Source organism: Bactrocera tryoni, unplaced genomic scaffold (assembly GCF_016617805.1).
Source record: "Bactrocera tryoni isolate S06 unplaced genomic scaffold, CSIRO_BtryS06_freeze2 scaffold_7, whole genome shotgun sequence".
NCBI classification, from domain to species: domain Eukaryota; kingdom Metazoa; phylum Arthropoda; class Insecta; order Diptera; family Tephritidae; genus Bactrocera; species Bactrocera tryoni.
The window spans coordinates 12,346,003-12,363,096 of record NW_024396366.1 but is presented as its reverse complement, the minus strand read 5'-3'; the positions used below and the strand labels follow the sequence as shown (position 1 = coordinate 12,363,096).

The window sequence follows — 17,094 nt, the reverse complement described above, 5'->3', positions numbered from 1 at the left end:
AATTTTAAACTAACAACAGATGCTAGTGATAATGCAATAGGAGCAGTCCTTTCTCAAGAAAATCACCCCATCGCTTACGCTAGTAGAACCTTAAACGACCACGAAAAACATTATGCTGCAATCGAAAAAGAATTGCTTGCTATCGTCTGGTCAGTCAACTATTTCCGACCATATTTATATGGCAAACCATTTGAACTCTTAACAGACCATCAACCACTTGTTTGGTTGCACAAAGACGAAAGGAAAAGATATTAACCCAAGACTCCAAAGGTGGCTCTTGAAACTTGGCGAATATAACATACATATTAACTACATAAAGGGTAAGGAAAATAAAGTAGCCGATTTTATGAGCCGAATAAATAGTCAATCAGGCAACATATTAAATACCGAAAACGTTGAAGAAGATAACACCACCTATCAAAATTTTACACCACTCAATACAGTAGTTAACAGATTTGCAACTCAAATTATAATTACAAATAATAAAACGCAAGACACGAAAGTAGCAAACGGTAAAATCAAAATATATATAAATTCAAATGATATTGAGACTAATTATATGGCCGATTTGTTTAGACAACATATAAAGTCGAAAAGGGTAGGAATATATACCGAACTTCCCGATAATTTATACAAGCAGGTTCAATCCAAGTTAGTAGAGTTATTTAACACTGAAATAAAATTTTATAAATGTAGCTTTAACGCGAAAGAAGTTTGCAGTGAAGATGAATTATTTAAACAAATTGCTAAATATCATATTAATGAAACAGGACATGCAGGAATAACAGAAAATTATGAAGGTATCAAAACAAAACTTTACTACAAAAACCTCAAAGTTTTCGTGCAAAAATATATAAATAATTGTGATATTTGCAACAGATCAAAATACAGTAGGAACCCTATTAAAGCAAAATTTAATATCACAGAAACACCATTTGATGTAAATGAAATTTTACATATGGATGTTTACACTATAAAGAAACATAGCTTTATCACATTCATTGATAAGTTTTCGAAACATGCAACAGCCATACATTTAGAAGACAGAAATAGTAACACAATTATAGAAAAAATTAGAATGTACTTTTCAATGAGAAGTAAACCAAAAAAATAATTACTGATAACGAGTTCAACTCAATAAATGTCAAAGATTTCCTAAAGTCAGAAGATATTGAAGTACATTTTACGAAACCAAACAACCATACCGGGAATGCAGACGTAGAAAGGTTGCACAGCACATTATCCGAAAAATTTAGAACACTTGAAACACAAAATTCTCAATGGTCAACACAAGAAAGGGTATACAAGTGTATCGAGTGGTACAATAAATCCATACATTCCACAATAAAAACAACACCCTTAGAAATAGTAGAGGGAAAGATAGAAAAAACTCTAATTAAAAACAGAATATTAGAAGCAAAAAACAAAATTATAGAAAAAAGAAATGAAAATAGGGAGGAATTCGTACAAAATAATCACGAAGGTTATGTAAAAAATTACAAAGCACTTAGGCATAAATATGAGCCTCGTTACAAAAAATTAAAACTAGAAAACATATACCCAAGCAACATTAAAAGAAAAAATAAATTTTCAGGGGCAATGGACATCAACAGGTATATTAATCCTGATGGTAATACCACTAGTAATGTCAACATTAATAATCCAACCCATCAACGAAAACCATAATGGATATGTCGAAATAAAATTAACTGATGTACAACTAATTGCGGACTATACAACTATACTACATATTATAGATCTTACTGAAATCGAAAAGACAATAGAAAACCTCCAAGAAAACGTAGAACAACTTAAAATAATAGATAATAAGGAACTTCTCTTATCAGAAATAAAGAAAGCTAGGACTAGACTACATACCCTCCAGATAAACAAAAATAAAGAGGTCTACTCAACATCGTAGGTTCAGGTCTCAAATGGATAGCTGGTACCATGGATGATGAGGACAGATCCGAAATAGAAAATCATATAAGTACAATAGATGAGAATAACCACAACATGATAGAAGCTTTTAATAACAATATACTGATAAATAATAATTTCAACGAAACTATGAGAAAACTAGCTAAAACAATTGAATTGGATAGGCAAAAAAATTACAGAAAAATTTAATAGCATAGATCAGTCTAACAATGATATTCTTTCACATTTATTTTATATGGATATTATGTTAAAAATAAAAATTTTAAATGATAATATTGAACATATTCAAAACAATATCATTGCTGCAAATAGCAATATTATGGTCAATAATATACTAACATCAGAAGAAATACAAACTTTAGAAATCGATTTCTATAAATTGCAAAATATTAAATTAGGCGTAGCAAAATTTAAAAGTAATAAAATTTTGTTTTAATAAAAATACCCAAAACAATTGTAAATGTAAAGAGATATTTTCTATCACCACTTGCAGACAATAATAAGTTTGAAATTAACTTTCAAGAAACAGAAATTGTATATTACAATAATAATACATATGATTACTTCAATAATCCTAATGTAAATAAGCTAAGAAAAACAAATCTTTGTATATTCAACAATAATGTATGTCCAAAAATCAAAAATGTAAAAGCAGAAATAAAAGAACTCGAACTTGGTGTCATTCTTGCAAAAAACATAAATAACACAAAATTAATAAATACTTGTGATGAACGAAATGTAACATTAAATAATAATAATTTAATAATTTTTAGTAATTGTAAAATAGAAATAAATAATGTAATTTTTCCAACTATGATAAAACATTTAAAAATAGCTTCGTTAAATTACCCACATTTATGTACAATAATACAAAATTAACCTTATCATTAGACGAAATAGTCTTGAATGAAATAGACAACATCAAAAATATCAAAGAATTAAAATTCGATAAAAATATTCACTCAACATCAATCATTATAACTTTTGTAATCATATTATTGATAATAATTATCACTGTGAGTGCTATTGTCCACATATACAAAAATTCTCAATACTTAGAATAAAAATTCGGGAGAATTTTCAATCAAGGAAGGAGGAGTTACGTCAGTAACAACGACGGCAGCTCCAACTCCAAAACCACAGCTAAGGCTTAGCCTCCACAATTAAAAAGCCAATGCACGAAAATACATATAAACAATCAAAAACGAAATATGCCGATTAAGCATAAACGGCAGTTTTAATTATTGTCGCTTATTACTTTGTAGCGACACTTACACTATTTATGTACAGAACGACACTTAAGCAATATGTTTGCATAAGGGTCGTTCACTTTATTATTGTTTATATTACTTTTCGAGCATTGACCAGTAAATTCTGCATATGCAGAATTTGTACACAAACAAATAAACAATAAGTTATCGTATAACAGCTTAGCAGCTGAACAATTTGATTATTATAAATAGCAGTGACATCGACATTTCAAGTTTAGTTCAGAAGAACCAATAAAGTAGAGTGCAGTTAATTATAACAACTTTGTGTTTTTATTTAATCTTGGCTCTACACACTTAACTCGCGCGCAAGGCAGCGGTAACAGCAACCGTGGCCCGGTCAGCATAGCTCGGACCGTAAGGCGGGGCGACAGCAGGGCACTGCCCGCGGGCACGTACGCCCAAGCAGGAAAAAGGAAGAGCGGCCAAATCACGCCGCAGGAACCCCCCCCGATGTAAAAGGGTGCGAGGCACAGATACAAAGGCAGCCGGGGGCCAACCATCTGGACCGGCTCCTCACCGGGTGGAGGAGGGGCGGCGCGGATATGCGGATGCTGTCAGAGGCGTCCGCATGGCTGTTCTGCCTTCCAAATACCCGGCGGAGTCGCTGAAACCGGATGAGCTCACCGTGCTTCAGGACATCCTGATGGACGAGACGTCCATAGGAGAGGACTACACGGCGTCCTTCCTGGGCATCGACTTCAGGGGAGGTACGATGCAGGTAGACTGCCTGGACGAGTCGTCCGCCGACTGGCTGAGCGAACACGCTCCAAAGCTGGGAAGCTGGACGGGCCCTGTCCTCTGCGTGAAGAGGGTGGAAGATGTGCCAATCATGCACCTCCCTCGGAGCGGGGACAGCACATACGAGCACGCCCTGAACCTGGTGAGGAACCAGAACCGGGGACTCTGTATCTCGTCCTGGTGTGTTGCAGGCAGCAAAAAGGAGAAGCTAGGTGACATTGAGGGATGGAGGTTACACCTATACATCAACGACGAGTCGTATAAGTATGTCCGGGCCGCGAGCTTCCGCCTGTTCTACAGGTATAGCACGGTCGTCATGCGGCCCTACAAGCCTGCTGACACCGCGAGCAAGGAAGCAAAAACGCCTGCGACTCTACAGGACAAGGGCGTCGATGACCAGGCAGTGCCGGAGTCCGCGGAGGAAACAAAAATGGAAGTGGACGAGTTGTCGGAGCAGCCCTGCGGGAGTAAGTCTGGACAGGCAGGGCCAGCAACGACCACTGACGTCCCCGCAGATGGCCGGAACACGGAGCTTCCCTCAACGCAGGAGCTCCTAGACGGACTAGGAGGCCCAATGGATAGCAGTGCGGTTGACGGCGGGGTAGAGGATCTCTCTCTCCTCGAGCCCACTCTATGATGGCCGACATCATGGAAATTGCTCAAGTGAACCTGCATCATGCGGCGGCAGCCTCAGCTGTCATTCCAAGCAGGTTCACTGCGGAGAAACTGGGCGCACTGCTGATCCAAGAGTCTTGGGTCTATAAGGGAGAGATAAAGGGCCTCAAGACGGAGGCAAATAAGGTAATCTGGGACCTCTCTAGCGAGAGACCTAGGACGTGTATAGTTGTCAGAAGTAATATTGATTTCTTTTGCATTTCAGAGTTTCTGACACAGGACTTGGTGGCGGTGCAGGCCAGGGACACTGAGGGCAAAGACTTCGTCCTGGCTTCAGCATACTTTCCGGGGGAGACAGCAACGGCACCCCCGGAGGCGGTGGAAAGGCTGGTAGAGCACTGCAGACTGCACAAGCTCCCCCTCATCATCGGCTGCGATGCGAACGCTCACCACACAGAATGGGGCAGCACCGACTGCAACGTGAGCGGTGAGTCCCTGTTAGAATATGTTGTAGGCAGTAATTTAGCGATTGAGAATGTAGGGTATGAACCCACATTCATAACTATAAACAGGAGGGAGGTGCTGGACCTCACCTTGAGCAATGAGCCTGCAAATGGATTGCGTCTCGCAATGGAGTCTCTACGGAGCCCTCCATGTCAGACCACAGGATTTTAAGGTTCACGCTAAAGGCAGAGGTCAGGAAACTCCCCCCCAGACGCAACCCTCGGAAGGTGAACTGGGATGCCTTCAGGGTTATACTAGGTGAGGAATTGGGCAGGGGGGAGCAGACTGATAACAGCGTGTCAGGCCCAGGCTTGGAGATTAGGCTATCTAAGCTAAACGAGTCTGTCATTAACGCTTATCATGGCAGCTGCCCCCTGCAAGTGACCACAGGCAGGCGAAACAGTCCCTGGTGGTCAAGGAAACTATCAGACCTCCGGAAAAAAGTACGCAGACTATTCATCAAAGCGAAACGTACGGGGGTCTGGGAGGAATATAGGAGCTATCTCACTTTATACAATAAGGAGATCAGGTCTGCAAAGCAGGCTAGCTTCAGGAGATTCTGCAAAAACGTTACCGCAACGCCAGAGGCGGCCCGGCTGCATAAAGCTCTGGCCAGAGGCACAAACGACGCAGTAGTAGCAATCAAAAGAGGAGATGGGACATTCACGACCAGCGCAGAGGACAGAGCTACGGAGCTTCTGCGGGCGCACTTCCCGGAGACGGTTCGGGAAGACCAGTGATCGAACACAGGCCATCCCGCGAGGATTGGAGCATCGCCAAACGGCTTTTTACGACGGACTCGATCCGGTGGGCAATGGGCTCGTTTGAGAGATTCAAGTCTCCGGGAGTGGATGGTATTTTTCCAGCGCTGTTACAGCAGGGGGAGCAGCATTTGCTGCCTCACCTGATTCGGCTACTGAGGGAAAGCCTCGAATTGGCGTATATCCCTGAAGTATGGAAAACATCGAAGGTGATCTTCATACCTAAGGTGGGCAGGAAAGACTACTCATTGGCGAAATCCTTCAGGCCAATCAGTTTACGTCTTTCCTACTAGAAACCATGGAGAAGATCGTGGACCATGAAATAAGGTCGACAGTGCTGAAGAGAGCATCCCTGCATGCGGCTCAGCACGCCTACAGAGCGGGTAGATCCACTAACACTGCTCTGTACCAGATAACCTCTGAAATAGAGAATTCACTGGAGCATGGAGAGGTGATGCTTTGCGCGTTCTTGGACATCGAAGGTGCCTTTGACAACACGTCTCATGTGTGTAGTGTAAAGTGTAGCCGAGGCACTGGAGAGAAGGAATGTGGCAGCACCGGTGCGCAGATGGATTGAATCTGTATTGCGAACCAGAGTTGCTGAGACCACAGTAGGTGACAAGAGGATTCGTCTTGGCACAACAAGAGGCTGCCCACAGGGAGGTGTGTTATCACCCCTGCTATGGAGTCTAGTTGTAGACGAGCTGTTAGTATTGCTAACGAACAATGGGATCCGCTGCCAAGGGTATGCGGACGACATTGTAATTAAAGCAAGAGGCAAATACGAAGACACTCTCTGTGACCTAATACAAAGAGGTCTAAACCTGGCGAAGATGTGGTGTAAAGAGGTTGAATTAAACATCAATCCCTCCAAGACGACCGTAGTCTCGTTTACGAGACGCAGGTCCTTACCCGGTCTCAGGAATCTTACACTTGGGGGCAGAGAGATAAGAATGACCGGCAGTGTCAAATACCTAGATTTGATGCTAGATTCTACTTTGCGGTGGAATCAGCATGTAAACCTGACCCTGGTCAAGGCAACAAAAGCTTTAATGGTGTGCAACCGGCTGGCGGGCAAGTCCTGGGGCTGTAAGCCAAGGATCCTCAGGTGGTTGTACACCATGATAGTGCGACCAATAATCACATACGGGGCGGTGGCCTGGGCCTCAATAGCGTCGCAGACTTCGTTTAAGACCAAGCAATCGAAGCTGAAGCGGCTAGCCTGTGTCTGCATGTCGGGGGCAATGCGCACCTGTCCAACGGCAGCACTGGAGGTTCTGACGGAGCTTACTCCGCTTCATTTGGTTATCGGTCAGGTAGCCAAGCACACAATCCTGCAAATAACGGCAGAGGGGTGGGGCAAAGGTAGGGTAGTCTCGTCCCAGAGGATGGAAAAGATAAGTGGCGATGTACCATCAGCCCTCCTCCCGAGGGACAGCACTACCAAAACAGTTAACTTCAAGAAGAAGTTTAAGGTCACCCTCGGCAGCAAAGACGAGTGGAATGATTCCAATCTCGAACTGATGCTGAGGAATAGTACGCTAAGGTGGTACACCAACGGGTCGAAAATGTCGGAGGGAATCGGTGCGGGGATCGCGAGCCCACGCACTAAGCTCTCCATACCCATGGGAGAGTTCCCAAGCATTTTTTAGGCAGAAGTTTTTGCCATAAGTCGGTGTATAGAAATAAACCTCCGTCGCAACTATCGCAATGAGAGAATAGCCATTCTCAGCGATAGTCAAGCGGCACTAAAAGCGATCTCTTCTTACGAAATCAAATCGCTATTAGTGCAAGAGTGCAGGGAGAGTATGAACAGCCTTGCAGAACGTAACCAGGTACACCTAATCTGTGTGCCTGGTCACAGCGGTATAGCCGGTAATGAACTGGCGGATGAGCTAGCCCGCTCCGCAGCCTCCACCAAGATGGTGGGACCAGAACCCTTTATTGGGGTAGGTCCACATACCATAAAGGAGCTACTTCGCAGGGAAGAAGGAGTGGGCAGAGAGGAGCATTGGCGGCAAACGCGTGGTATGAGACATGCCAAGCTGCTAATGGGAGGATACAATCTGAGCAGGTTCAAGGTTATAATAAACCTCCCCAGGAACAAACTCAGGCTACTGGTCGCATGGTATACCGGCCACTGCAAGTTGAATAGGCACCTGTACAACATGGGCCTATCCTCTCGCATTAACTGCCGGTTCTGCGACTTGGAGCCTGAAACCCTGGAGCACCTGCTGATTGACTGCACAGCGGTCTGTAGACGCAGGACTAAGGCCCTCGGATCAATGTTTCCGGATAGGGATCGCATAGCCTCACTAGCGCCCAGAAGTCTATTGAACTTCATCGATACGCTGGGGCTAGGTGAGTCTATGTAAGTTAGGAGAGGGCACAATAGACCAAAGGTCGCGGTGCATTCCTCATATTAATCAATCGATCAAACTAAACAGAGAAAGTACCATATTCTATAAGACTACACAGCTGCTGGCGTACGTCGATTATTGATATCATTGGCCTTAACCATCGCCCCGTTTGTACTGCTTTCTCCAGAATAGATAAGGAGCGAAGCAAATGGAACTGGTGGTGAACAAGTGCAAGACGAAATATCTCCTGTCATCAAACGAAAAGTCGTTGCACTCGCGACTTGACTTTCACGTCACTGTTGAGTCATAACATTGAACTCGGAGATAATTTCGTCTATCTTAAAACCAGTATCAACACCACCAACAATGTCAGTCTGGAAATCCAACGCAGAATATCTCTTGCCAACAGGTGCTACTTCGGATGACATTACCTAGCCTCGAAAGTATTCGAGGCAGAGTGCCTGCCGGGGGAAGCATAGGAAGAGGAAGACCTACACTCCGTTGGAAAGACCAGGTGGAGAAGGCTTGAAATCTGCAAGTAGCGATACATTGCAAAAAATAAGAAACGACTGGCGCGTTGTTGTTAACTCGCCTATAACCGCGAAAGCTATAACCGCGAAAGCGAATTCTACGCCAATAAAGAAAAATAGATAATGTTAAATTTAACAAATACTCTTTATTGGATTCATTTAACACATATTTTATATGTATTGAATGTTTTAAATTTAGGTACCTCATATGATATTTATTTGGGGTACTTTCTTTGATGCAAAGTTTCTTTTGGTCATTAAATTTGAAATGCATAAAGGGTATTGTATATTTTAGCACTTTTATTAATATTAAATTCTTGTATGCTTTGAGTATTAAAATTATCAAAATATCGGGTGATTTTTTAAGAGCTTGATAACTTTTTTTAAAAAAAAAACGCATAAAATTTGCAAAATCTCATCGGTGCTTTATTTGAAACGTTAGATTGGTTCATGACATTTACTTTTTGAAGATAATTTCATTTAAATGTTGACCGCGGCTGCGTCTTAGGTGGTCCATTCGGAAAGTCCAATTTTGGGCAACTTTTTTCGAGCATTTCGGCCAGGAATAGCCCGAATTTCTTCGGAAATGTTGTCTTCCAAAGCTGGAATAGTTGCTGGCTTATTTCTGTAGACTTTAGACTTGACGTAGCCCCACAAAAATAGTCTAAAGGCGTTAAATCGCATGATCTTGGTGGCCAACTTACGGGTCCATTTCTTGAGATGAATTGTTCTCCGAAGTTTTCCCTCAAAATGGCCATAGAATCGCGAGCTGTGTGGCATGTAGCGCCATCTTGTTGAAACCACATGTCAACCAAGTTCAGTTCTTCCATTTTTGGCAACAAAAGTTTGTTAGCATCGAACGATAGCGATCGCCATTCACCGTAACGTTGCGTCCAACAGCATCTTTGAAAAAATACGGTCCAATGATTCCACCAGCGTACAAACCACACCAAACAGTGCATTTTTCGGAATGCATGGGCAGTTCTTGAACGGCTTCTGGTTGCTCTTCACCCCAAATGCGGCAATTTTGCTTATTTACGTAGCCATTCAACCAGAAATGAGCCTCATCGCTGAACAAAATTTGTCGATAAAAAAGCGGATTTTCTGCCAACTTTTCTAGGGCCCATTCACTGAAAATTCGACGTTGTGGCAGATCGTTCGGCTTCAGTTCTTGCACGAGCTGTATTTTATACGGTTTTACACCAAGATCTTTGCGTAAAATCTTCCATGTGGTCGAATAACACAAACCCAATTGCTGCGAACGGCGACGAATCGACATTTCACGGTCTTCAGCCACACTCTCAGAAACAGACGCAATATTCTCTTCTGTACGCACACCGTACGCATTCGTGTGGTTGGTTTAATGTCCAATAAAGTAAACTGAGTGCGAAACTTGGTCACAATCGCATTAATTGTTTGCTCACTTGGTCGATTATGTAGACCATAAATCGGACGTAAAGCGCGAAACACATTTCGAACCGAACACTGATTTTGGTAATAAAATTCAATGATTTGCAAGCGTTGCTCGTTAGTAAGTCTATTCATGATGAAATGTCAAAGCATACTGAGCATCTTTCTGTTTGACACCATGTCTGAAATCCCACGTGATCTGTCAAATACTAATGCATGAAAATCCTAACCTCAAAAAAATCACCCGATATTAGTTTGTTATATAGTTGTTTTTTCAAATGGAGCAATTCAAATTAAAAAAGTTTAATTTCATTTTTAATAAATTGACAAATCCGCAAATTTCTTCCAATTTCGAAAATCTTTATGACTCATTTGCACACAGTAGCATATGGATGGATTGGTGCAAGTATTGGCCCAAATGGCTCGATGTACCGAATCTACGGACATCATGGTAGACCCGGAAGAAAAAAAAACCATACATACACGATAGACTAAAGCTTTGTGGCGATTTTGGCCAGTAAAACTGTCGTAAAATTGGTTAGGATAGTGTTGATTCTTCTAATGATCCTGTACTATATATCTACAATATTAAGATATTTATAGAGAGCTGAAGATTGGAAACCTGTTTACAATATTGTTCGTTATCTTCTTGTTGTTGTTGTCTTGTTGTTGATTGTATACGTCGACAGGACTTCCCTACGGGTGCCGGTGTATGTCCCGGTGTTGGAGACTCCTGTGCATAAAAACGGTTTTAGCAGCGAACTTTTAACCCACGAATCGAGTTTGTTCATTGCGGGAATATTGCTCCGTCTGGAGTTGTAGATTGTGCCCCTGCGATATCGCTTTCGTCGACCGCTTGGGTCATCGTTGCTACTGAGGGCGCCTGCGCGTAAGTCGCATCCTTCAATGAGTTTAGACGCACGCACTCAGAGAAAGGCTGCCAGATGGAGTGGTCTGTTCTATCGAATTTGGACACCCTAGATGGGCTCTAAGTAACCGATTGATTTGCCACGGATACCAGAACGGCTTGTAATAGCAGGTCAGTTGCGAAATAAGTTAAAACGAATGAACAGTTCCCGACGATGAGCGACAGGAGCGGAGGATGCGGTAAAAAGCTGACTGATCCGCTGAAACTGAAGAAACAGGTATCTAAATCATGCACTAGCATGATGAACAGTAAAAAAGAAAACAGGCACGACGAACTCATAATGCAATATGGAGACGCCTGTTCACCTTGTTAGATACGGCTGTTAAGATATTTTAACCGGTACATAACGTGGCGCACTGGGAGTTTTTGAAATTCTAATAATGACTTCTCTGTTGTTCAGGTGGATAATGTGATGTGAACTTGTTCTGCCGAAGTGTCAGCCGTGACAAAAAGAAAAGAATGGAAACCAAAACATGAAATAACAACAACAATAGAAGCAAGATTTACGCCACAATGAGCAACGCAACAAGCAAAGCTCCACAGGCAGACCGGTCCCAAAGAACACCGAGTATAGATATATATTCCTCTAAGCGTGCCCCAAGAATATATAAGTAGATCGGCCACAAAAGTCCTTAGTGTGTAGAAACCAACGTGGGCAAGGTCGTCGTCACTAGCGTTACAAAAAAGGACGTCGCAGGCCAAAGTGGTACAATCACTTGCAGAACACATGACGGAACTACGAGAGGGATTTGAGAAGTTGTCAGAGACCACCACAACACCATCAACAACAACTTAAAGGATCTGCTAAGCAACATAGCAATGCTGTATGACAGAGCTCAAGAGGAGGCTTCACAAAATGAAAGAAAAGAACATATTAAACATGCCCGCAACCACGGATATAAAGCCAAAAAGATCCCATAACGAAAAACAGGCCAAACGACGAACTCTACTATATAAGAACAAAATAATGAATGAAGAAGCGCCAAAAGGACCAAAGGAGGATATGTCCATCACTGATACCACAGAAGTCTCCGGATCGAAAAACCACCAACCAGATCGATAATATTGTGATATGTAGACAGAGGACATGTCTCCAGAGCTTTAGACGGGCGTACGCTTCGAGGTCCTAACGAAATTTCTACGAAAAGATGCGGCGACTATTAGAAGGTTTCAAGACTGGAGCATACTCTTGAAGAACCCCCAGAGGTGATCTAGTGACTGATGCCCAGAGCATAATAAAATTATGGAGGGAACACTCTCCAGTCTGCTGAATGGCAGTGAAATTTTGGAAAAGACCCGTGAAAGGAGAATCGACACACACCAACTCTTCGTCGATTTCAAAGCTGCCTTTATGCCGCGATGACTGAATATGGTATCCCCGCAAAAATAATACGGTTATGTAAACTGACGTTGAGCAACACCAAAAGCTCCGTCATGATCAGAAAGGACATCTCCGAGCCGTTAGACACCAAACGAGGTTTTAGACAAGGCGACTCCCTTTTCGTGGACTTCTTCAACCTAATTCAGGAGAAAATAATTCGAGATTCAGAACTAAACAGAGAAGGCACCATCTTCTATAAAAGTGTACAGTTGTTGGCGCATACTGATGATATTGATATCATGGCGTTGGCCACGGCTGTATGAGATATACGACGACATTGACATAGTTCAGCGAATTAAAAGACAGCGGCTGCACTGGCTAGGTCATGTCGTCCGAATGGACGAAAACACTCCAGCTCTGAAAGTATTCGACGCTGTACCCGCCGGGGGAAGCAGAGGAAGAGGAAGACCTCCACTTAGTTGGAAAGACCAGGTGAAGGAAGTCCTGACTTCGCTTGGAATCTCCATTTGACGCCACCTTGCGAATAGAAGAAACGACGGGCGCGCTGTTGTTAACTCGGTTTCTACGCCAGTAAAGAAGAAATACGAAATACAATGACCATCTTAATAGAAATCGGTAATCACAACCATATCCAAAAATTTAAGCAACCAAAGGCACAAAGCAGAGGCTGGAAAGTAGAAACCCTAGATGAAGAATTATCAAGCTGATGTTAGATGGAAACCTTAATAAAGCGCCAGACCCGGAACGACAGGCTGAGTATATAGAAAAAAAAGCCTGTGATGACGACTATCGACAGAGTTCGCAAGACTGAACGAGTGATTTAAGAGAAAGCAAAATGAAATCAAAACGCCATTAATAAGAGCAAAGCCGAATACATCAAAGATCTGTGCAAACAAGTTGAAGAAAGTCAATGTAGAAAAGAAATTTGTTTAGGTCAAAGGTCATATTATTTAAAGCTGTGGTACAAACCCTGTTTGCCACGCAAACCACATATACAAAGATATTGTATGGAGGAAACTGTAGCAGTGAGTTATTGCTAGAAAAAGTCACTGAAGCAGCGGTAAGATTCGCCAACAACGAAGCATCAGGGTTTGATGGAATACCAAACAAAACCTAAAAGACTGCAATTAGACACAATACCGCTCCGTTTGCAGAATTGTTTACGCAATGTCTACGAAAGGGCATATTCCCTAAAATCTGGAAGAGGGAGAGACTGGTTCTCATACAGAAACCAAATGACCAAGTCGGGGTGCCAAGCTCGTATCGACCACAATGTATTCTTGACACGAATGGAAAAATATTGGAGCGGATAGTACTATATGTATACACCTGGAACAGTAGCTTGAAAAGCAAAAGTCAGGATTGGCCCAAAATCTCTGTATTGGTTTTCGCAGGAACAGGTCAACAGTTGATGCAATTAAAAAATTAACCGATCGGTGGTTTCGCAAGGAAAATTTATAAGCTAAAAGCAGCGGAGCTTCGGAGTTAGTATTAGGCGGCCTGCTCTACAAGTTCTGCAGAATAAGAAACCTGGCATCTATAACGAATCGTGCATGCCGTACGCAATACGATGGTACATTTTGAAGATTTCCTGGGAAACCCGCCAACAAAGGGGAGAACTATCGTCCAATAAATCTCCTCTCCCCAGTAGTGAAGACACTTGAGGCCTTGCTATTCCCGACCTTTACTCACCACCTGAGCCTATCAAACCACCAGCATGGATTCCGAAAAGTGCACAGTACCACCACAGCACTTACCGTCGTAAACGCTCAGATAGTTCAGATAGCCTTAACCAGAAACAATCCTGTGAGAGAACGATCCTCGTAGCGTTGGACTGTTTCTGTGAGTGGTGCAAGCCGAAAATGCAGCGTTCGATAAAGCAGGGATACGCGGGAAGAGGTCGCTGATGAAGACTGTGCTGTGAGACCTGTGACTTCATTAAACACCGACAATTTGACTCGTGTGCGTAAAGTTTTGAACTCAGACCGTCTATTAAGTATTAATTTAATTGCCCAGATGCTAAGTTTATCAAAATCGGTGTGTTTAAATGAGTTAAGCACACTTATACCCACTTAACAAAAATGATGGGACTTACAATTCGATCAACACAAGCCGCACATCAACGTTCGCTGAGACACTGCGCCGCTACTCTACCGCGAGAATTCGATCGCCAGCTCCACAAGTCGGAACAGGATTCTCGCCGCCGCGTTTGTCGACACTTCTTTTTATTAAAATTAAATCATGTAACATTTATGTATATTATAATTCCGTTGATGAGATTTTATACCAACACAAAAAACAAACAAAATTCATTTTTATTAAACATAAATTTCGCATACTTTTAAACATGGTCCTTCGAGCCTTACCTTAAATTAAAAAAAAAAAATAAAATAAATTAAATATAAATGGTAATAGAAAACAAAAGAAAGTTCGGTAAGAAAGTGCAGTGACACAAAACAAAATAAAACCCAGTGACTCAAACAAACAGAACAACAAAAAAATAAAAAGATAGCTTATCCATACATATGTATGTACAAATATATATATCAGTGAGGTGACAAAAATGTGAAAAGAGTGGTTTTCTGGTGAAGTGACAGAAAAAAACAAAGTCTTAAGAAAAATTAAACTACCAAACAGGTTAAGCAAACAAAAAAGCAATAAGCAACTCCGCGAAACTTAACAAGTAAGGAAGGGCTAAGTTCGGGTGTCACCGATCATTTTATACTCTCGCATGATAGAGTGATAATCGAGATTTCATTATCCGTCATTTACATATTTTTTATTTTGCTGTAAAATTAATTAGATTAGATCAATTTGTGTACTTTGAGTATTGAATTGTAATTTCATTTCCTAATGTATACTATATATTATACAGAGAAGGCTTCAGATGGAATTCAAAATAGCTTTATATTGGAAAAAGGCGTGGTTGTTAACCGATTTCACCCATATTTCGTACATGTTATCAGGGTGTTAAGAAAATATTATAATAGGTTGTCAAAAAAGTCTTGCGGTATTTCCGCTAGTTGGCGCTGAAAGCGCGTAGTTCTAGTTTTGTTCGTCGCATCGGGTCATGCTATACCTTTTTGGAAAGCTCATTTCACGCGCTAACACGTGTTTGACTGATTGTCGTTTCTTTTAAGTCGTTCGTGAGTTATAGCGTCACAAACATGGAGCAAAATAAAGAGAAAATACGGCATATTTTACAGTACTACTACGATAAAGGCAAAAATACATCTCAAGCCGCCAATAAAATTTGTGCAGTTTATGGACCCGATACAGTTTCCATTTCCACCGCACAACGATGGTTTCAACGTTTTCGTTCTGGTGTAGAGGTGTTCGAAGATGCGCCACGCTCCGGAAGGCCTGTCGTCGAAAATTGCGACCGGCATAGTAGCAGCCGTAGCATCGGTCAATTGCTGGGCATGAGTCATCAAAAATTCATTTCAATTTCAATAAAAAAAAAAATTCAATAATAAAACCGCAAAATTTTTTTGGCAACCCATCATACCGAATTTCATTGAAATCGGTAGAGTAGTTCCTGAGATATGGTTTTTGGTTCATAAGTGGGCGACGCCACGCCCAATTTCAATTTTTAAAAAAAGCCTGGGTGCAGCTTCCTTCTGCAATTTCTTCCGTAAAATTTAGTGTTTCTGACGTTTTTTGTTAGTCGGTTAACGCACTTTTAGTGATTTTCAACATAACCTTTGTATGGGAGGTGGGCGTGGTTATTATCCGATTTCGTCCATTTTTGAACTGTATATGGGAATGTCTGAAGGAAACGACTCTATAGAGTTTGGTAGACATAGTTTTAGGACTTACAAACAACCGTTGTGTGAACAAAACTATAATACTCTCCTTAGCAACTTCTGGAGGATGGAGTCATGTGTAGAAGTTCACGCAAGTGAGGAAAGTTCTCTGATCGCCATTCACTTGGGAGTGGCCAGAAACGATTCTGTTACACATGGCTCAAGCAGCTCACTACTTCCGGTCTTTGACCAAGTATCCTCTGGGTAGCCTAAGAACATCCGTTCGAAGGCGAGCTAATGTGAGAAGGCGAAACATTCCCTACATAGGGTTGTGCGCTGGGCTTGGGACCCGCCACGTAAAAAACAATACCAATGAAAAATAAAACACAGCCTCGGATGAGAGACCCCCCTTTTGATGACGACCATGGCAAACGGAATAAGGACTACGATTTGAGGGCATGCACCTGGAATGTCCGGACCCTTAATTGGGAAGGTGCCGCTGCCCAGCTGGTTGATGTCCTCGCAAAAATAAAGGCTGACATCACCGCCGTCCAAGAAATGCGATGGACGGGGCAAGGACAGAGACGAGTAGGTCCTTGTGACAGTTACTACAGTGGCCATATAAAGGAGCGCAAGTTTGGTGTTGGATTCGTGGTGGGAGAGAGACTCCGTTGCCGAGTACTATCATTCACTCCGGTGAATGAACGTCTAGCCACAATCCGCATCAAAGCGAGGTTCTTCAACATATAGCTGATTTGCGCCCACTCCCCGGCGGAAGAGAAGGACGATGTGACCAAAGATGCCTTCTATGAGCGCTTGGAGCGCGCTTATGAGAGCTGCCCCCGCCACGATGTCAAAATCGTGCTTGGCGACTTTAACGCCAGGGTGGGTAAAGAAGGTATCTTTGGCACTACGGTCGGTAAATTCAGCCTCCACGAGGAAACATCC

The 17,094-nt window shown here is 42.2% G+C and overlaps 2 protein-coding genes across 9 annotated transcripts in view; one reads left to right on the top strand and one right to left on the bottom strand.

The window, feature by feature from the left end:
• The window catches only part of LOC120781719 (voltage-dependent L-type calcium channel subunit beta-2), a 616,781-nt gene that overhangs the window by 382,179 nt on the left and 217,508 nt on the right, over positions 1–17,094 (bottom strand). The window lies entirely within an intron of this gene.
• On the top strand, positions 4,587–5,240 carry LOC120781781. Its single transcript, XM_040114009.1, has one exon. The coding sequence runs from the start codon at positions 4,587–4,589 to the stop codon at positions 5,238–5,240; it is 654 nt and encodes a 217-aa protein (XP_039969943.1).

What these genes read in the sequence shown, in the direction of transcription:
- LOC120781781 (XM_040114009.1), top strand. Translation starts at nt 4,587, where the DNA reads ATGGCCGACATCATGGAAATTGCTCAAGTGAACCTGCATCATGCGGCG.